A 22,528-nucleotide genomic window follows, 5' to 3' on the forward strand; every position below is an offset into this window, starting at 1 on the left:
TGGGACCGCTAACCTAATATATTTTGTTGCACAACCTTTAGAGGCAATCACTGCAATCAAACGTTTTCTGTAGCTCTCAATGAGATTTCTGCACCTGTTAACAGGTAGTTTGGCCCACTCTTCCTGAGCAAACTGCTCCAGCTGTCTCCAGCTGGTTTGATGGGTGCCTTCTCCAGACTGCAAGTTTCAGCTCTTTCCATAGATGTTCGCTAGGATTCAGATCAGGACTCATAGAAGGCCACTTCAGAATAGTCCAATGTTTTGTTCTTATCCATTCTTGGGTGCTTTTAGCTGTGTGTTTTGGGTCATTATCCTGTTGGAGGACCCATGACCTACGACTGAGACAGAGCTTTCTGACACTGGGCAGTACGTTTCGCTCCAGAATGCCTTGATAGTCTTGAGATTTCATTGTGCCCTGCACAGATTCAAGGCACCCTGTGCCAGGCGCAGCAAAGCAGCCCCAAAACATAACCGAGCCTCCTCCATGTTTCACTGTAGGTATGGTGTTCTTCATTTTTTCGTCTGTGAACATAGAGCTGATGCGACTTGCCAAAAAGCTCCAGTGTTGACTCATCTGTCCAAAGGACAGTCTCCCAGAAGGATTGTGTCTTGTCAATATGCATTTTAGCAAATTCCAGTCTGGCTTTTTTATGTTCTTCTTTCAAAAGTGGAGTCCTCCTGGGTCTTCTTCCATGGAGCCCACTTTTGCTCAAAAAGCGATGGATGGTGCGATCAGAAACTGACATACCTTCACCTTGGAGTTCAGCTTGTATCTCTTTGGCAGTTATCCTTGGTTCTTTTTCTACCATTCGCACTATCCTTCTGTTCACCCTGGGGTCGATTTTCCTCTTGCGGTCACGCCCAGGGAGGTTGGCTACAGTTCCATGGACCTTAAACTTCTTAATAATATTTGCAACTGTTGTCACAGGAACATCAAGCTGCTTGGAGATGGTCTTGTAGCCTTTACCTTTACCATGCTTGTCTATTATTTTATTTCTGATCTCCTCAGACAACTCTCTCCTTTGCTTTCTCTGGTCCATGTTCAGTGTGGTGCACACAATGATTCCAAACAGCACAGTGACTACTTTTTTCCATTTAAATAGGCTGAATGACTGATTACAAGATTGGAGACATGTGTGATACTAATTAAAGAAACTAATTAGTTTGAAATATCACTATAATCCAATTATTTACTATCTTTTCTAAGGGGTACCAACAATGTGTCCAGGCCATTTTTGAATATCTTTGTAGAATAAGCAATAATTCATCTCTTTTCACAGCTTCTTTGCTTTATTCTATGACATACCAAAGGCATGCAAGTATACATGATAAAATAGCTTTTAATTTCATCACTTTTCAGGAGGAATGAAGCATTATTTCAATGAGCTGTAAGGGTACCAACAAATTTGAGCACGTCTGTATATATATATATATATATATATATATATATATATATATATATATATATATAATATAAATTTAGTAGTCGCCAATTTTTTTTTGTTTTCTCCACTGTGCTGATTCAGAGCAGTGAAGATGAGCACACGCTGTCCTCTGAAGCGTGTGCTGTCAGCCGACCGCTTTTTTTACACACTGCAGACTCACCATGCAGCCACACAGAGCTACAGCGTCGGCGGACAACGCAGCTCTGGGCAGCTTACAGGCAAGCCCGCAGGCCTAACCCTCCCTCCCCCCGGGCGGCGCTCAGCCAATTGTGCGCCGCCCCCTGGGAGCTCCCGTCCTTGGTCGGCAAAGGAATAGCCTGGACTCGAACCGGCGACCTCCAGACTATAGGGTGCATCCTGCACTCTACGCAAGTGCTTTTAATGGATGCGCCACTTGGGAGCCTCTCAAAATCATTTTTTTGTACTAGCTAAAGCTGCTTAATGGTTTGGTCTTGGTGGTGGCCAATGATGGCCTCTAGAACATTTATATGATAGCTGTTCCTTACTGGGCCCCATCAAACCCCTCCAAAGGACACACTCTTTATTCAGATATTTCAGATCTGATAATGTAACAGATAGTCTTAATGGCTGGGGAAGTGATCATTGTGTGATGGAGATTTCGACATTCTTGTCCTTCATGGATCAGTGGTTGCCTTTCTTTGTTTACATTTAGCCACAATATTACTTGCACTTTAAAGAGCAAATCTGTCATCTTCAGCTAAATGAGGTTTTTGTTATAGTTAAAATCTCTCCCATTGAGCGGAGTCTGCAACTTCATCAGTTTAAATCTCTGGTGAATTCCTGTCTGCCAAAACACAACTGACAACACAATGCTGAAAAACTGAGCCTTCTGCTCCAGCGTGTATCATCTGATAGCATTGTCGCCTGTTCATCCATCGCAGGACAAACTTAAAGACAGGGTGCGTAGAATTTAATGCTCTTGCTTTATTTTGCTTTCAGGTAGGCCCCCTGTTATTTTTTGGAACATTCTGTTCTGTACTGGTAAAAAGCTTCCTTCCAAGATGTTTTGTGATGTCAAGTTGAACGAGAATTCCCTTTATCATTTCATGGCGTGATGTTAGATAAAATGACCCTTTCTCATTTGAAGTCTCCAGGTTCTTTTCTTATCAGATCTGCATCCACTCTCACTGCTGCTAATGGAGCAAGTGCTTTTTTTAAACCTGTGACTGCTTGAGTTGTGAGTCACGATGATCTGAAACTTGATTCAAAGGCTTCATTTTATTTATTTTGCCTACCAGACTGCTTTAATGCTCTCTGAGACTTTTTTTTTTTTTTTTTTTTTTTTTTAAAAAGAGGGTGACACTTGTATAAGATTTTGAAAAGCTCAGGTTTTTTGTTGAGGAATCTGTTCAATTTCTGTTCTAATCACGCACGCACGCACACACAGTGTCTGAATAGTTATTTTGCTATTGTAGAAAAGCTAGTGTGATTCTTAACTTTAACCCCTTTGTCCTGTAAACTGATCAGTTGATCAGTTTTTTTTTTTTTAGCTGATATTAAGATGTGCTTGAGTGCCTTTCATGCTAATCATCTTATTGTATAGTTTTATAGCAGGCCAACACAAGGTTACATGCTCTTCAGCTATTTGACCACAAAATGCAACAACTATTAAACATTTCACAGTACTGTATTCTCCAAGAATCCACCTATGCAAGCATATTTAAAAATTCTGAAGGGGGAAAACTTACAGGGATGTTCTTCTGCAGTCTAGCTTGGCTGGGAAATTCACTGTTTATGTCCATAAAAATGGTTGATTGAGTCACAGTGATTTTGGTTTAGTTTTCCAGAACCGATACCACACCATGCCATTGGAATGAGAAAGGGTGGGAGGGAGCACTTGTAAAAATAGATGAAATAACCAAAATGTCACCAAGTAGTCCTACTGGGTTTCTTATTGGTTGCAATAATCCTACCTAAATGGTGGAAAATGATTTTCAGATTAATTTTGTGGTTTTGAATGATATTTTTCCTGGCAGAGCACTGTTTTATTGTTCAGCTTTGTGGAATCTTTATTGAAGCCTTAAGACTACAAGTGCATTTTCAAGATTCCGTTATGTTTTCAATGGTACTTTTTTTTTTTTTCCTGGCACTACTTTTATTTATAAATGAATATGTCTCTCTCTCTCTCTCTCTCTCTCTCTCTCTATTAGGGTTATCAAGTGATTAAAAAATGATTCCTAGTTAATCTCATGTTAAATTGATACAATTACTACATCCATCAAATTTAAATTTGTTTTATTCTGTTGTTGTTGTTGTTGTTGTTTGAGACTGGCATTTATATTAGATCATTAGCTTCACATGCTTCATGCGGCCATTGAGAAGCCGCTAACACAATTGAAACATTCCAGCAACTTTGCTAAAAGGTTGTGTGTCAGTTTGAACTAAGTAACAGTTTTGTTACATTATATTACATTACATTGTATTGTACACCCTCAAGTATAAAGCGAAAGTATTATTACGGTCTTTTTATATGCACTGGTTAACAAGGATACGGTATGCAAAACGTTGGAAAATGAACAAGCAGAAGTACAAATTTGTATGTAAAAACAGAATTAGATCTACCATTTTTAATAACATGATTAAAATGATCAAGACTTGATAACACCTTAAATAAAGTTTTTTATTATTATTATTTATTAATCCTGAGAGTCACTTTCATCGCTGTCACTTATTAGCAGGTCATTACGCTCAGGCGCCTCCTCATCTTCCTCAGCTTCAATGGTAATGACAGAAACCTGGCATTTAATAGAGACCCAGCGTTTATTTACAGTTTTTGCCAGCAGAACAATTGATAGGCTTTACATACTACGTGCAAAAAAAAACAAAAACCATCAACGCAGCTGTGACAGGGAGCCCCGCCCCTATATATATTGTGCGCTATTTTTGTAATTTATTAATGTTGTTGTTGTTGTTGTTTGGTATTAGCAATATGTGTTTTGTGCAGACAGACGAAATCCGTCCGTCATTGTTTACTATTTGAGACCGGCGAAAAAGCCGGTCTCAAAGTGTAGCTCGTGTGGATGGGGTTGAATCCTCATACCTGTAAAAGGTCGTGGGAATGTGGCTGGAGCCTTAATAAGGTAATTGTTTTATAGGTCATTAAGGCTCCAGCCACAGATATAAAAGACCCACTCCCAGCTCATTATGTGGAGAGTGTCAGACGAGAGACATAAGTCTGTGGGAGAAAATAAATAAACAATTGCTACGTATGCTGGTTTTTCAACCAGCATACTACTTGTTTAGTGTTTCTGTTTGTTTGGCCAACTCGCCTTTTGTTTTGTAGTGTTTTGTGTTTGTTTAAATCTTTTGTTTTTATTACTATTTAAAAAACGCGCTGAGCGCCGTTGTGCTTCAGTTTTGCCCCTCTATTTCCTTGTTTTGGTTTCTATTCTGGTCTGTGATGTCGCCGCAGCTACGCACTACAGCGATCCTGTCACAGCAACCTACTATTATCATACTTAGCTTGATTCATGGGCTTGCAGTGATCCTGAATTTCTTTCGAAACTGGTGGGTTTAATTTGTTGTTGTATTGTTATTGGCTGTAGCAGAAGAGCTGCTAGTGTATTTTGAGAAGTGAAGGTGTGTTCAGCACGCAGCAGACTAGATGTACTCGTGAGTGATACTGGAGCTCACTTTGACAGTGGAAAAGTAAGCGTCTTTCTGTCCAGTGAGTTGACAGAACATAAAAAAAAAAAAAAACATTTTTAGTGCTTTGCTTCACCGTGTTAATTGCAGAAGTTAACTGCGATTAACAGTCCTAATATACAGGGGTGTGTATGTGTGTGTATATATATATATATATATATATATATATATATATATATATATATATATATATATATATATATATATATATATATATATATATATATATATATATATATATATATATATATATACACTACCGGTCAAAAGATTTAGAACACCTCCATTTTTCCAGTTTTTATTGAAATTTACGCAGTTTAATGTCTCAATGTACTCTGAAATTAAAGCATAGAACAAATAAACAATTGGAGATAAAAAAAGAGATCATGGAATCGTTTAACAAAATGTAATCTAAATTTTTGACTCATCAAAGTAGCCACCTTTTGCAGATATAACAGCCGAACACACTCGTGGCATTGTTTCTACATTGGAAATCAAATATTGTTCTCAAAGTTCTTCCCAACACTGTTGCAGAAGTTCCCACAAATGTGTTGCACTTGTAGGTTGCTTTGCTTTCACCTTTCTGTCCAGTTCATCCTAAACCAGCTCGATGGGGTTTAAGTCTGGAGACTGTGCTGGCCATTCCATGATTTGAAGCCTACCGTCTTGTTCTTTTCTTCTAAGGTAGTTCTGACATAGCCTGGAGGTATGTTTTGGGTCATTATCTTGCTGTAGGATGAACCCCTGACCAACTAGGCGTATACCAGAGGGTATTGCATGGCGCTGCAAAATGCTGTGGTAGCAGTTTTGGTTCAGGGTGCCACTCACTCTGTGCAAGTCGCCGACTCTGGATCTAGCAAAAGAGCCCCAGACCATCACGCTTCCTCCTCCATGTTTGACAGTTGGTGTCACACACCGAGGAACCATCCTTTCGCCTACTCGACGGCGTACAAAAACCCTGCGTGATGAACCGAAGATTTCAAATTTTGATTCATCGTTCCACAAGACCTTCTTCCAGTCTTCAGTAGTCCACTGGCGGTGCTTCATGGCCCAGGCAAGCCTCTTTTTCTTATTTTGCCATCTTAGCAATGGCTTTCTTACTGCCACTCGACCTGTCAAACCTGCAGCTCGAAGTCTTCTCTTCACAGTTGAAACTGAGACTTGCTTACTTCGACCAGTGTTAAGCTGTGCTTGAAGCTGTTGTCCTGTGAGCCGCCTATCACGCAAGCTGTTGACTCTTAGAAACTTGTCTTCTGATTCTGTTGTGGCTTTGGGTCTGCCAGACCTCTTCCTGTCAGAGTTTCCTCCCAGTTTCCAAGTGCCTTTTGATGGTGTAGGAAACTGTACTCACTGACACCTTGGCTTTCTTTGCAATTTCTCTAAAGGAAAGACCTACACTTTTAAGGGTTATAATGGTCTGTCTGTCTTCCTTTGTTAATTGCCTTTTTCTCACCATTATGAGAGCAATATACTACTTCCTGCAGTACAATACTGTCCAAATAATGCTTAAGAGGGTGTAGTAACACTGTTCCAACACTGCTTTTATACAGACAGAGGGTTTGTAAGTAATCAACAAAAGTTGGGACACTTGTAGGAATTGTTAGCATCAACTTTCAAGGCTTAATTTACTTCCATTGCTGCAGAACAGCTGTAAGTTGTTAACCCATTACTTGTTCCCTGAAAAAGGCCTTTTTGTATAACTCTGAAATGTATATTATTTTTCAGTTTTTGGTAACCTAAACTTTTCTTTTAACCTCTGGCAGTTTACCGCTTACCTTTGTACCATTTCAGGTTATTCACTGGACTTGAACTGCTTAAATTTCAATAAAAACTGGAAAAATGGGGGTGTTCTAAAACTTTTGACTGGTAGTGTGTGTGTATATATATATATATACATATATACACACAAACACACACACACACATACAGTTGTAGTCAAAAATTTACATACCCCAATGGAAATTGAGCATTTCTAGAAATTTCTCAAAAAAAAAAAAATAGGAAAGATCTTCTGTAGCAAAAGTTTTGCTTTTGTGGATGAGGAAAAAAAAAGTTACAAGAAATAGATGTCTACAATTATTTTCAATCAACAAATGTTAATTCAAAAGTATTCATACCCTTTGATGCTATGATAGTATTGTCTACAAGGTGCTAGATTCAGTCTTAAACAGCTGAAGGTCTTGAGAGTTTAACCAATGGGAAAGTCAAAGATCTGCCCTGGTTTTGCAGCTGTCCAATCATTAGTGAGCAGTCAGGACCTAAATAAGCTAGGGTAAACAGTGTATGTATAGCTGAATTTTGCGTGATAGTGCTTATTATAGAGACTGTTATTGAGAACTTTGAAGTAATAATTTAAATTACTTTTTACAAATTAAAAAAAAAAAAAAACTGGGACATCGGAGTCGATTTGGTTACGAATCAATTTTCAAGAACTTTCTCATAAAAAATTGGAAGTTGTTAAAAAAAGGGAGGTATACACCACAAATATCCGAACTGACACAGGAAGGGAAGGGATATACTCGACACTTTCAAAATTGTAATTATTAAAGGTATCCGTGGCTTACCGGTGCTGTCATTTAAAAAAAATAATAATGCTGTAACTGTCTTTTGTTCAGTACTGAAAAGGCGATATGGAACAGCACTGGTTACAGCAATCTAGAATGTCTAACGAAGTCAAACACAAAAACATGAGCATTCCCAGTCACTTGCGAGCCACTGTAAAACACTCAAAACTTTTGGACAAACCCGGATTGATGTTCAACTGGATGAGCAGAAGAGTAGGGATTGAGAGGAACGGTAGTTCCTCGCGCCAAGTTATCAGCGAAGCGCGAGAACTGCCAGAGACTCTATATAGCAAGGATAGGACATGTTTTCAGGGTATTGGCATAGCAAAAGTAAGTCAACTAAAAACAGCATTTCACTTTTAATTTGTAGTTCCCAACTCTCTTAGGTGAAATGTAGGAAAATACCCGTCATACAGTGAGAGAAATAAGTTGCCAAAGTAGGGAAAAAAACATCATCTTGTTTTTTTGCAGATTTTTGCAGAACCTAGGCACTTTTATCTACGCAAATGTGTATTATAGGACACCCGAGTTTAATGACAATTAACTTGTTTTGACAACATGGAAATATACTAGGGAACGCATTTATTTCGACATCTTCATCATTTATATTAAATGATTTCTTGATATTTAAAAATGGACTAGTCGCACGCATATGTACAGTGTTTGCAGAAGTATTAACCCCCTACCAATAATGTCACATTTTGTTGAATTACAAATAATGTATGCACAGTTTTTCAAACTGACTTTTTTTATTCAAAGTGGTTAAATTGAACACTGTTATATGAGGAGGAGGTTAAATGTCAGCAAAACTTGCAGAGAAAATGTACAAAATGAAATTTACTGGTTGCATAAGTATTCAGCCCCTTAAGTCAGTACTTGGTAGAAGCACCTTTTGCAGCAATTACTGCTATGAGTCTTTTTGGATAGGTCTTTACTAGCTTTGCACAGTAGGATGGTGACATTTTTGCCCATTCTTCACGGGAAAATTGCTCCAGTTCTGATAAGTTTGTTGGGGATTGTCAGGAAGTCAGGACTTTGACTGGGTCACTCAAGAACATTAATTCTCTTCTTGTTCAACCACGCCGGTGTGGCTTTGGTTTTGTGCTTCGGGTCATTGTCCTGCTGAAATGTGAATTTACGCCCCAGTTTCAGAGTCTTGGCTGACTCAAACAGGTTTTCCTCAAGGATTTGCCTGTATTTTACACCACCCATTCTCCCCTCTCCTGACAAGCTTCCCAGTCCCTGCTGAAGAGAAGCATCCCCATAACATAATGCTGCCACTACCATGCTTGACAGTTGGGATGGTGTTGACTGGGTGATGTGCAGTGTTGGGCTTGCGCCAGACATAACGCTTGGAATTTATACTGAAAAAAAACTGTTAATTTCTGAGAATTAGCTATGCTGAAGGATAGCCTACATAATTGGTAAAAGTAAAACATAAATAAATAATTATTTCTTTCTTTCTCTTGATATTTATTTATTTATTTTTCACTATCAGTTGTTGCGCTGTTTTGGGTGATCAAGCTGGCTCATGACATCCACTTCACCAACTATATTTATTAATGTGGACGGCAGACACGCGTTGTCTTTGGACATAGCTGGGATCAAAAAAAGGATGGGAATTAATTCAGTTCGACATTTAAGCAGCTCACTTGCTATTCGTGTTTAACCTTAGCGTAGTTTTTACAGCAAGGGTATTCTCAAACAGCTGCTTTAATACTATAACAAGGGCATAATGTAGTTCATGGTAAGTGGTTTTATACAGAACTATAAACTCACAAGAGATATACAACATGACAGTCCAGACACAGCAAAAAAAACAATAATAAAAAAGCTGCCCGCATTATCATTAAGATGAACTACGCCACTGCTAACCATAAAATCGCCCATTAGCCACTCCTTTCTGCCGTCTTGGAATCCACAGTAACAACTGACCTGCTCCCTTTCAGTATTTATAGTTAAGGATAAACACGCTTATTAACATTTACACGTGAAATGTAGGTTTCCATGCGAAACTGGGTGTGGATTTTCCCATGTGTTTCGTCATTTACACAAGTAAATGAGATTTTCCCTATCCCTCTCTTTGGCAGTTTTTTTCGGCCACAAACCTGATTTACACGAGTAATTCTCACAAATGTGAACGCGCATTGCCATTTCATGTGTATATTGACCCGCATGGAAACCCCATGATTGACAGCAATGATGAAGCTAGAAAAAACCCTTTCTAAATGGTTTTAATCATAGTGCTTTCAGGAAAAAGGGTACATATTGGCACAATGTAATAGAAACAAAGTAGGAACATTGTAAAAAATGTAAATGTAGGCTTTTTTAGGTGTTTTTCTTTTCAACACAAGCTGAACTATAATATATTTAATGTTTTCATTAATAATTAATGACAAACAATGTAAATAAAAGCCTATTTATTCTAATTTTAATAAAAAGGCACTTAGTAATATCTTCCTGAGAAATTTAGAGAAAAAATGCAGCAACTAGACACTACATTCTGCAGTAGTCATTACAGTACTATCTGCTCAGAATAACTTATAGGTAGTTGTTTTCCCCCAAGCAATAAGCTAGCAAGTGAAGTGGCACGAGAGGCAGCACTTTTTACAGTTAAAATCACGGTCGTGTACGGTGGCTGAGAGGTGCAAAAATAGTTTTTTCATGCGTTCCCATGATGTCTGTTTCTTGAAGCCTCTTGTTATACAAACACCGTGCTATTTCAATGTAATTTTTTCAATTATTTTTTTTAACTCAGTTTTTTCTCCCCAATTTGGAATGCCTGATTATTATTTGTATCCCGGTTCACCGCTGCAGCCCCCTGGCGACTCGGAAACGGAGGCTGGAACACGCATCCTCCAAAACGTGTCCCTGCCAATCCATCATTTTTCGCACTGTGGATCCCCAGCGAGGCCACCAGCGATACTTGTTTTATTTATTCTTTCTCTGGTGTTTGTTTTGTCTGTTTGTTTGGCCAACGTGCCATTCTTCGTTTGTTCAAACCTTTTTATTTTGTTAATTTAATAAAAGTTCCCCAATCTGCTGTGGATTCCTTTTATTTCACTCGCAGTGCTGTGTGTTTGTTCCAGGTCTGACGTCGCCCACTACAGCCATCCTTGTGACAATGAGTTACTACCCTTAGTAGAGCAGTTGGTGCTACTACACAGTACCTCTGCCAAGCTTAAGAGCTCTTTCAGCATACAGGCTGTTCAAGCTACCTTGTTGCATTACAGTTGTTTCTCAAGCTGCTCTGGTTTTATAATGCCAAAATTATAGAAATGATTAAGCCAAATTAAAATGTTATTTTTTTTCAAGGAATCAAAAAAAGCAAGCTCAATAATTTAGTTTTTATAAGAGCCGTAAAAAGAAAATCAGACTGCCCGAGCCGTTAAAGGCTGAAGTGGGAAAATATATTTTATTACAGCACAGCTATCACAAAACCAATTTCCAGTTTCCCCCTATTGCTCAGTTGTAATGCAAAGTTGAAGAATGCTCATATTTAAAAATGTCTACATTACTGGAAAAGAACATTTCAAAGAACGTTTATTTTCCTGCTGAGGGTTAATTATACCAGGGAAGCTCAGGAGAATATTGTGCAAACTGTCCAGATAGATGGACAGCCAGCTGGCCAGATGGACAGCTTAGGCAGCTGGGCTGGCTACCTCCCCAAAGAGCACTGCCAAGTTCATTTTATAGGGCCGTCTGGTCATTCTCTTTATAGCGGCAAATAAAAATAACAGATTGAGGCCACAGTGAAGGTATAGAGAGTTGTTACTGGACCCAAAGTCCAGTTGAAAAGAAAGAGGGCTCTGCTTCTTTACCCGTTTTGTAATCTGTCACACTGTACTGAACAACATATGCTACAATCATTACAGGAATACTTCCAAGAAGCAGCCCTTGCAATGGGAACCACATGTAGACAGTTCCTATCTCCCTTTTTCAATTGCCACAATAGATTTAGTATTTCATTTCATGTTAATTTTGCTTATTTGAGTTAAACTGTCCCATTGGATTCGTCTTGACGCTGCAGAGAAATGCAATGTAATTAGATAAGGTGTTACAATTGATTGTACGAGCAGGCTGTTAACCAGACTTGCCAATCCAAATAAAAACATCTGGAGTGGGATGCTGTAAAATAATATGAAATAAAGTAAAATAATATATATATATATATATATATATATATATATATATATATATATATATATATATATAAAAATAACATTGGAGGTTTGACTAAATATTTCTGGACAGTACATTTGAACATCTGCAGAAGTATATAATGTGCAAAGGTTAAACAGGTTTGCTGCTGAAATGTTTGCAATACTGTGGAGGTTTACATAAAACATTGGTAAAAGAACCTGAAAATGAATAATGAGACTGCCATTTGCCAGCATTCATCTTAATTTAACCACAACACTCTAACATTCAGCAGCTGGCATACATCACCCAACTGGGAAGCGTTTTACTAATGTAATAAACGATCACATAGAGCAACACGGCTAGCATAAACCTTGATAAAACAAGCAATAAATTAAAAATCTCTTGTACCATAAGATGAGCTTTTTGAGCAGTAGTGCACACTGCTGTTGGATGGCGTTAATGTGGAATATTTTTGTACTTGTAAAAGATCATTGTAGTCCGGGGCCCTCTAACTGGCAGCTGGTTTAGTTTGCTTCTACGAAAAAATCGCCAGCTGTATCAAAGATCGGAAATATTTCTGCTAAAGATCGTCCTGTCCAGTACAAAAAGGGGACATTTCACTTGTCTCTTTTTATTTTTACATTTATTTATGGTTTTATTATTGTTTGATAATGTTTTGTGTTTGGTAATGTTTTGTGAAAAATGTTTTGTGTTTACTGTTATTTAGGAACGCTATATATACAGTGCCTTGCAAAAGTATTCAGGCCCCTGACCAATTCTCTCATATTACTGAATTACAACTGGTACATTGAAATTTCGTTCTGTTTGATATTTTATTTTAAAACACTGAAACTCAAAATCAATTATTGTAAGGTGACACTGGTTTTATGTTGGGAAATATTTTTAAGAAAAATAAAAAAACTGAAATATCTTAAAGCTGCAATAACAGCTTTAAGTCTTATGGGGTAAGTATGTACCAGCTTTGCACACAGTGTCGGAGTGATTTTGGCCCATTCTTCTTGGCAGATTTGCTCCAGGTTGTTCAGGTTGGTTGGACGACGCTTGTGGACCGCAATTTTCAAATAGTGCCACAGATTCTCAATGGGATTGAGATCAGGACTTTGACTGGGCCACTGTAGGACATTCACCTTTTTGTTCTTGAGCCACTCCAATGTTGCTTTGGCCTTGTGCTTGGGATCATTGTCCTGCTGAAAGGTGAATTTCCTCCCAAGCTTCAGTTTTTTAGCAGACTGAAGCAGGTTCTCTTGCAGTATTTCCCTGTATTTTGCTCCATCCATTGTTCCTTCAATTTTAACAAGATGCCCAGTCCCTGCTGATGAGAAGCATCCCCACAGCATGATGCTGCCAACACCATACTTCACTGTGGTGTGTCTTGAGGCATGGGCAGTGTTAGGTTTGCGCCACACATAGCGCTTTGAGTTTTGGTCAAAAAGCTCTATCTTGGTCTCATCTGACCACAAAACTTTTTTCCACATCGCAGCTGGGTCACTCTCATGCTTTCTGGCAAACTCCAGACGTGCTTTTAGATGGTACTTTTTGAGTAACGGCTTCTTTCTTGCCACCCTCCCATACAGGCCAGTGTTATGCAGAGCTCTTTATATGGTTGACTGGTGCACCATTACTCCACTCCCAGCCAGTGAACCCTGCTCCTCCTTCAAAGTGATTGTTGGCCTCTCTGTGGCTTCTCTCACAAGTCTCCTTCTTGTTTGAGCGCTGAGTTTTGAGGGACGGCCTTTTCTTGGCAGTGCCTGGGTGGTGTGATGCAGCTTCCACTTCCTGATTATTGATCCAACTGTGCTCACTGGGATATCCAAACACTTGGATATTATTTTGTACCCTTTCCCTAATCTATGCATTTGTATTACTTTATCTCTAACTTCTGTAGAATTCTCTTTGGTCTTCATTTTCCTTCAGATTCACAGCCTGACCAATGATCCTTCAACAGTGGGGTTTTTATCCAGAAAATGTGACAGCAACTTTAATGGTTCACAGGTAGAGGCCAATGGTAAGGTAATTGTGTCCTTGTTAGGGCAATTTCTTTCATCGGTGTAAACTGGGAGCTTTCACAGCCCAGGGGTTGAATACTTATGCAAGCAAGATATTTCAGTTTTTAATTTTTCTTAAAAATATTTCCCAACATAAAACCAATGTCACCTTACAATAATTGATTTTGAGTTTCAGTGTTTTAAAATAAAATATCAAACAGAACGAAATTTCAGTGTACCATTTGTAATTCAGTAATATGAGAGAACTGGTCAGGGGTCTGAATACTTTTGCAAGGCACAGTATATACACTACCGGTCAAAAGTTTTAGAACACCCCCATTTTTCCAGTTTTTATTGAAATTTAAGCAGTTCAAGTCCAGTGAATAACCTGAAATGGTACAAAGGTAAGCGGTAAACTGCCAGAGGTTAAAAAAAAAAGTATAGGTTACCAAAAACTGAAAAATAGTGTACATTTCAGAGTTATACAAAAAGGCCTTTTTCAGGGAACAAGTAATGGGTTAACAACTTACAGCTGTTCTGCAGCAATGGAAGTAAATTAAGCCTTGAAAGTTGATGCTAACAATTCCTACAAGTGTCCCAACTTTTGTTGATTACTTACAAACCCTCTGTCTGTATAAAAGCAGTGTTGGAACAGTGTTACTACACCCTCTTAAGCATTATTTGGACAGTATTGTACTGCAGGAAGTAGTATATTGCTCTCATAATGGTGAGAAAAAGGCAATTAACAAAGGAAGACAGACAGACCATTATAACCCTTAAAAGTGTAGGTCTTTCCTTTAGAGAAATTGCAAAGAAAGCCAAGGTGTCAGTGAGTACAGTTTCCTACACCATCAAAAGGCACTTGGAAACTGGGAGGAAACTCTGACAGGAAGAGGTCAGAAGACAAGTTTCTAAGAGTCAACAGCTTGCGTGATAGGCGGCTCACAGGACAACAGCTTCAAGCACAGCTTAACACTGGTCGAAGTAAGCAAGTCTCAGTTTCAACTGTGAAGAGAAGACTTCGAGCTGCAGGTTTGACAGGTCGAGTGGCAGTAAGAAAGCCATTGCTAAGATGGCAAAATAAGAAAAAGAGGCTTGCCTGGGCCATGAAGCACCGCCAGTGGACTACTGAAGACTGGAAGAAGGTCTTATGGAACGATGAATCAAAATTTGAAATCTTCGGTTCATCACGCAGGGTTTTTGTACGCCGTCGAGTAGGCGAAAGGATGGTTCCTCGGTGTGTGACACCAACTGTCAAACATGGAGGAGGAAGCGTGATGGTCTGGGGCTCTTTTGCTGGATCCAGAGTCGGCGACTTGCACAGAGTGAGTGGCACCCTGAACCAAAACTGCTACCACAGCATTTTGCAGCGCCATGCAATACCCTCTGGTATACGCCTAGTTGGTCAGGAGTTCATCCTACAGCAAGATAATGACCCAAAACATACCTCCAGGCTATGTCAGAACTACCTTAGAAGAAAAGAACAAGACGGTAGGCTTCAAATCATGGAATGGCCAGCACAGTCTCCAGACTTAAACCCCATCGAGCTGGTTTGGGATGAACTGGACAGAAAGGTGAAAGCAAAGCAACCTACAAGTGCAACACATTTGTGGGAACTTCTGCAACAGTGTTGGGAAGAACTTTGCGAACAATATTTGATTTCCAATGTAGAAACAATGCCATGAGTGTGTTCGGCTGTTATATCTGCAAAAGGTGGCTACTTTGATGAGTCAAAAATTTAGATTAAATTTTGTTAAACGATTCCATGATCTCTTTTTTTATCTCCAATTGTTTATTTGTTCTATGCTTTAATTTCAGAGTACATTGAGACATTAAACTGCGTAAATTTCAATAAAAACTGGAAAATGGAGGTGTTCTAAAACTTTTGACCGGTAGTGTATATATATAATATATTGATTTAATACAGTACTCTCGGCTAAGAGAACACCCCTCGGGAATCAAGCGAAACATTCTTTAAGACAGAGTTAGCCACCAGACACAATATTAATCAATAAATAAATAAATGCATATGTATTACTTGTCATGACGCATGTCCATCAGCATATGAAATCAACTGAATAAGTAAAAGCAAAGCAATAGGCAAGTGTATGTTAATAAACTATAATAGGGCAATTCCACAGGAAGGTCGACCCAAAATCATCCTATCATGGTGGACATATACACAGGATTTGTAAGGCATATTGTTTTAGTTTGCTCCTGCTTTAAGTTTTGAAATTCATTTCATGCTATAGGTTCAAAGCACAAATGATATCCTCAACATATTTACCATACTGATTGCTCACCACACTCTCTAGTTTAGCAGAAGTCCTTGTGTCGGACGTACATTTTTTTTGTAAGTCCGACACCACATTTTAAGTGTTAAACACTGTTCATGTCGATGAGATATCACTTTCAGCTTCCTGGTATTCCATCTTATGTTCACAAATGAACACATGGTTGAACAGGTGGTGGTGTAATCCACATCCATCCAGGAATACATGGCACACTAAGGTGAGAGATAATCATTGATAGGAAATACTAGTAAGCAAGTATTAATATGATGGAATTTTTTTTATCATCCAGAAAGGCTCTTAGTATAGCCTATGTATTATACCAATCATATTGATCATAAAAGAGCATGTCAACGAAGACATGACTCATAATAGTAGCCCAAGAATAGCATTGCAAAATTGAGTTACTCACTCCAGTATCTTTGAGGCTTTCTATAACTGATCATTTAGCATGTACACCTTCATTACCCATATCATTGAAGAGCAAATACCCTGCAATCAAATAAGTCAAGATCTTTTCAGATGGGGCTAGCTCCCAATTCAAACAGCGGTTCCTCTTCTCAAACTTGTATTTGTGGGAGTAGAAATTCAGCTTCAAAGTTAGCTTTCTCTTTTTCACAACATCTCATGGCAAAAGGTTTGTTGACAGGATCGGCAGAACAGTGAAGAGATCAGTATGGCGGTACATTCATAGTGGAAAAGGTCAACCAACAACACCATTTGCCTTCTACAGTGCAGCTAAGGAGAGAAATCCAGGAATAAATGCCTGACATATCTCAATAGTGGAACATGCTTGAGTCTCACTGGGAAGGCACCATGGCAATTCCAAATACACAAAAAAAAAAATTCACAGCATTCCACTGAAACTTTGTCCCAACCCCTACTGCACAGTACAGGTCACATAAAAGCAGCAAAGACGCACTGATAGGCTGATTAAAACTTTGTCATTTGAATAGTAAACAAGAACGTTAACCGCTTTGGATAATTTATTTTGTAAATGTTATTTGTGGACGTTTTTTTGTTTGTTTGTTTTTTGCTTACGTGCAATACACACGGGACGGCGAAGGAATAAAAAAGGGCTATCTGCAGAAGGAAGACACGTAGTTTGCGTCGCCTGCGTTGTGCAGTAGTTCATTTAAACCAGGTTTCTTTTTTTTCCTCTCCATACTTGTTGTATACTGGAGGTGAATTTTGCAGTGACCCCTCAATTTCACAATTTCACAATTTCCACGAAATCGCAATTTAGGTAGACCCCTATTAATGACTACTTTAGAAGGAAATTCCTGTTTCTGCAATCAGGGAAGCTACTAAACAAAACTCAGAAAAGCTGATTTAGTGGACATCGTTTATTGCACAGTTAAAAAAAAAAAAAAATTGAAAAAAAGTAAAAAAAATAAGAACAAATACCATGTCATATTAAATGGTAAGAAATTGAGTATTTTGAAAAAAAAGATTCTATGACGTAGCCATTTAATACATAAATATATTGAGATATGTAATGTTTTCATGCAGGAAGGGCCTGGTTTGGAGATTGGACACTGGAGGATAGCATAGAGATAGAGGTAGAGCAAGATGGAAAGTCGAAATCAAAGAGAGAAGATGCAGCTTCTTAGACAGGAAAGGGACTAGATTTGCAGCAGTAATCAGCTACAAAATAGAATCTCTGAATTTTATATTACTGAATTGCTACTGTGTAATGTAATAACTGTACTTGTTGGGTAAAAATGAAATTACAAAGACAATAAGATCATTTATTCACAAAAAAGTTTTTGAAAGTAAAAGATTCCACTCTGAATATCACCGTGAGTCTCTGCATTCACTTTCAATATGATATTAGATCAAACATTGCCAAAGTGAAAATAAAAACCCTAGAGCTTCCCTGTAGCTTGGAAGTTGGAAGTTATTCACAATCTCAGGTTAAGGACTTAAAAATCTGGTCACCTTAGTTAAATTGTACATAAATGTTGTATGTACAAGTGGCATTGTCAAAGCCTGTGTACTGCAGTTTACTTTAGGTTGTGCCTCTGTCTGTAACAACCAGTTGTGTTTGTGTCTGAACAGCACAGTAAATTTGTTTCAAGCGCAAAGCAGCACTCCAAGGTGAACTCTAGGTTTTCTCAAAACATTTAAAAGATGTACTTTTCTTATAGTGTTATTGGGAGAAGACTAATTTTGGTTGATGGCTCTTATCTGGGGAAAATATTCACCTCCTCAATCACTGTTGTTTAGAACTACATTGCCAGTAAGCGTAAGTTCTGGTAAAGTTTGCAGTTCTGTTTTTTTTTTTTTTAAATATTATGCAAAGGCTTCATTTTGTAATCTGGTCTTACTGCGTGAGGTGTTTGTTCGAAATAAAAGTGCATTCTCAAAATAATATTTTCATCTATTCCTGAAAAACAGTATCATCAACAGACCCAGCCCAGTCACTATAGTGTATACAGAGGACATTCCTCCAAAATGTTCATTTATATGATCAAAATGTAGATACAAAATGAGCAGACAAAGACAAAAATACTAATCGGGAACCAATGATATATTTCTGAAAAAATATTATTATTTATTTCTTAGCAGACGCCCTAATCCAGGGCGACTTACAATTGTTACAAGATATCACATTATTTTTACATACATATACATTGTTTTTTACACATTATTTTTACATAGAATTACCCATTTATACAGTTGGGTTTTTACTGGAGCAATTTAGGTAAAGTACCTTGCTCAAGGGTACAGCAGCAGTGTCCCCCATCTGGGATTGAACCCACGACCCTCCGGTCAGGAGTCCAGAGCCCTAACCACTACTCCATGCTGCTGCCCTCCATATTGCAGGAATACTAGGACGCAGCAGGTAGCCAATGTGGTTTGTTGTAAACCCGACACCCTACAGTAAAACTTTAATTCATGTGTTTTATTTACTCTGTGAACATTTTGCTTTTGGAAATTAAACACTTGTCAAAATGAGCGCTCTAGTGCACCGGTTTTTGAGTTCTGTCCTCTAAATCACTGCAGGAAGTGCGAAAAACATCCAAACAAATGTGGGCAAAAATCCTTACACTATCAGTGCACTAGAGCTGCCATTTTGAAAAGTTGTCAGGATGTTAACAATGAAACCCCGCTACTTACTCTTTAAATTTAACTGTATCTGAAGTGAGATTGTTTGTTTTAGTTTTTTTCAAAGTCCGGCAACAGGTGATTTGGTCAGTGGTGTCAAAATCTACAGCTGCTTTGGGTTTTTTTATGATGGAATTATTACTTGAATACTCTGAGAAGACTTGGCATCTGTAGCGAATTAAACTTTGCAACATTTCAATTAATTTTTTCCTAAAAGACTCTTAGATGACTGGTTACCAGTGGTTGTACATTAGTTCAAAGTAACATTGCAGTTAAAATGGAAGGCTCTTTTTTAATGCCTACCCCATTACCATTAAAGATTGTACAGTATTTATCGAGATTACTCATGACTTCAAGGTAATGTTGCATTTTACCCCCTGAAAATACATTTTCCTCTCAGTGTTTACATTAGAGGGTAAGTTACTCCCAGACCCAAAACCTTACCTGGAGCGCTGCTGCTTACAATGAAAAAGCATTAAATCTCAATCAAAAAGTCAAGTAGTTGTTTCAGCTAGGCACTAACAGTGCTAAGTTTTACCTTTAATTGATGTGATTTAATTGCTTGTTTCACACCCCATACATTTGATCTGTCTACTTTTTCTTCTAGGGATCTGAAGGGCGTGGTTGTGACTCTGAGTAGCGATGGTCATCTGCAGTGCTCCTATCTGGGGACAGATCCTTCCTTTTTCCAGGCTCCCAAAGTGGAATCCAGGGAGATCAATTACGATGAATTGGACGCAGAAATGAAATCACTACATAAGATAATCAAGGAGGCCTCAAAGACACAAGGTATAGTAGACCAGGCAGCTGGGCCGGCACCAGATTTTTGTGTGCCCCGGGCAATGGACCTCCAGTGCCCCTCCCACCTTCACCCCCAAATCAGTAATATTTTTCTATCAAAAAGGTTTTCATAATCAGTAGTCCCTCGCAAAACCTGTACATAGAAAATTTGACAGTGTGCTTATTGCAGTTTTTTTTTTTTTTAGTTTTTTTTTTCTTTTTATTTGGAGGTTCCAGAGGTTTGGAAGGTTTCCTTTTATGATGGTTTAAAATCTTTTATAATTATAATAGGCGTTTAGACGTTATGATAATGAGGCTCGACAAAACGCTTGTCAAATGAAAGTCTTGATTGCTGGAAAGTAAATGTGCCAATTTATAGAATGTCTTTAATTGGCATATTTGTATAATTGTATGTTGAGATCAGCCAATAGCTTTCAGATTTATGAAGAAGGATGGAAGCCAATAGGGAGTGAGAAGAGGCAGGACTAAGGGAACAGGACACAAGCAGGAAAAGACAAAAAAAAAAGGGAGATCTGAAAAGTTTCACTGCACTGCACACATACACCTTAGTTTAGTGAAAACTAAACGTTTCTAGCCCTAAAGGCTGCTTGAGTAGGATAGCTGGCATAGAAATAGTACATTAGAAATAGTACTCAGATTTGCAATTTCCTTTCTGTATGTGTGTTGGCCCCTTGCTGGCGTCAGGGCCTTGGGCGGTTGCCCGGGTGCTGATGCCGGCCCTGCCAGGCAGGACTATGTGCAACCTATTGCAGACCTTAAAGAGTAAGCAGCTTCAAACATACTACAATGTACACACAGCATCAACAAATAACAATCAATAATAAAACAATAATCCATGCTAGCATAATTAGCACAGCAGCAGCTCATTGTTGACCAGCAACATACCATACTCACATACAAGCACACACCTACACACAAAGTGTGCACACACTACTCAAGCCTTCCTCATTCCATTAAAATCATGTGACAGTGTGACCTTTTAACGCTGCCAGCCTCTACTGGCATTGTCTATATTTATGTACTGAACAGTAGGTAGGTTCAGAGTTGTCAGGTGATTTGAATGATATGAGGAAGGATTTTCATTGCCAGCTTTTAGATTTCCCCAGACACGTTCAAAGCCAGGTAAAGGCAGGTTTAGGCTAAGTGATTATAGGCCAATGATTGCAAACACTATAGAATAGGAAGTGAAATGTAAAAAAAAGTTATTGTAATTTACATTTGAAGCTATGCTTGTGCAGTTGTGGTATTGTTTTAGGATGTATACTGAAGCTTTGCCTGGGAGGCTGGTCTCCTAAATCTAAACCTAATGAGATCGACCTTTTCACCTTTAACATGACGAAGTAGAAACCCATTACAGATGGAATCTGCTGTGATGATTTAAGGCTTAGTGTTTACATTAATTGTATTTTAGAATCTCAATATTGAACAATTATAAGGATACTAAACAGGGTTGCCAACAATGTTATAAATGAATAAAATATGATCCCTTTATCAAAATGTTTACCTCAGTTTCCTAATTGCCTTTTCACAATTGTATTTATTTCCTTTGGTCTGATGTTCATTGTTTGAATATTCGAATGATTTGTGTTTAAGTTTTCCCCTTGTGAATGTTACCGATTGGCTCTAGTGGGATATACGACTGCTTAGAGGTATTTTCCAGATGTCTCTTGATTGCCTGTGAAGTAATTTTCTCATAGGTCTCCAGCTATAAAGTACTCTCCCAGAAGCAATTCATTTTAAAATTCAGTTCCCTAGTTGCATTAAAGAGGCCGGGGGTTCAAACTTAAACACAAACCATTTTATTATTTGAAAAATATATATGATGTTTTTTTGTGAAACTAAGAGCCCTGTGAGATTAACCCAGCCCTTCAAAGAATGCCAAGAATTACGTTTTTGACAGCTCTTCTGTAATGCTAACATCATGTATGGTTTCAACAAGATATGATTTGTCATGCTAATTCTTCCGTAACTGTTTTATTCCCTTATTTTCTAACAAAGTAGAACAAAATAAATATTCTTAATGGACGGTTTTCACTGATAACAAATCTGATACTTTTACACAGATAAATAGCTATTCTGGTCCCTTCATCTCAGGGATCATTGCCCGTTAAGATCACAGTACATTGCCTGTGTTGGCTTCACCTGTTCTGAAACTCGAGAATAATCCCTGTTGGGTCTGTGTGAAGGGCAGTAACTGTATACTATCACACATCAGTCTGTTTAGAGAAAATGGGGTCTATTTTAATTACCTAAACTGTGGCGGATCTTAATATCCCCACATTTAGAATATTTAAACCTGATTTTAAGTGGACTACATCCCACTGTATTTTTATTGTACAGTATTTACTAATGTTAATAAGTGGGTCAACAAAACACTTGCATGCGTCCCACAGGTTGAGCCCCTAGCGTAGTACCAGATACCTTGATTTAAAATAAAAATGCATGTTTCACATTTGAGACAGGTAAGATTCATGGAATTGTGCTGCTTCCTATAACCTCTT

General features: G+C 38.3%; 1 protein-coding gene across 3 annotated transcripts in view; it reads left to right on the forward strand.

Annotated features, from left to right (window-relative positions):
- The window catches only part of bbs9 (Bardet-Biedl syndrome 9), a 275,781-nt gene that overhangs the window by 32,858 nt on the left and 220,395 nt on the right, over nucleotides 1-22,528 (forward strand). For all 3 annotated transcript variants that reach the window (XM_059022878.1, XM_059022879.1, XM_033998802.3), the window contains exon 10: nucleotides 19,834-20,015. In XM_059022878.1, coding sequence (XP_058878861.1) covers nucleotides 19,834-20,015 — 182 coding nt within the window. The remainder of the gene's footprint in view (nucleotides 1-19,833; nucleotides 20,016-22,528) is intronic.

The sequence above is a fragment of the Acipenser ruthenus genome, chromosome 4 (genome assembly GCF_902713425.1).
Source record: "Acipenser ruthenus chromosome 4, fAciRut3.2 maternal haplotype, whole genome shotgun sequence".
Lineage (NCBI taxonomy): Eukaryota > Metazoa > Chordata > Actinopteri > Acipenseriformes > Acipenseridae > Acipenser > Acipenser ruthenus.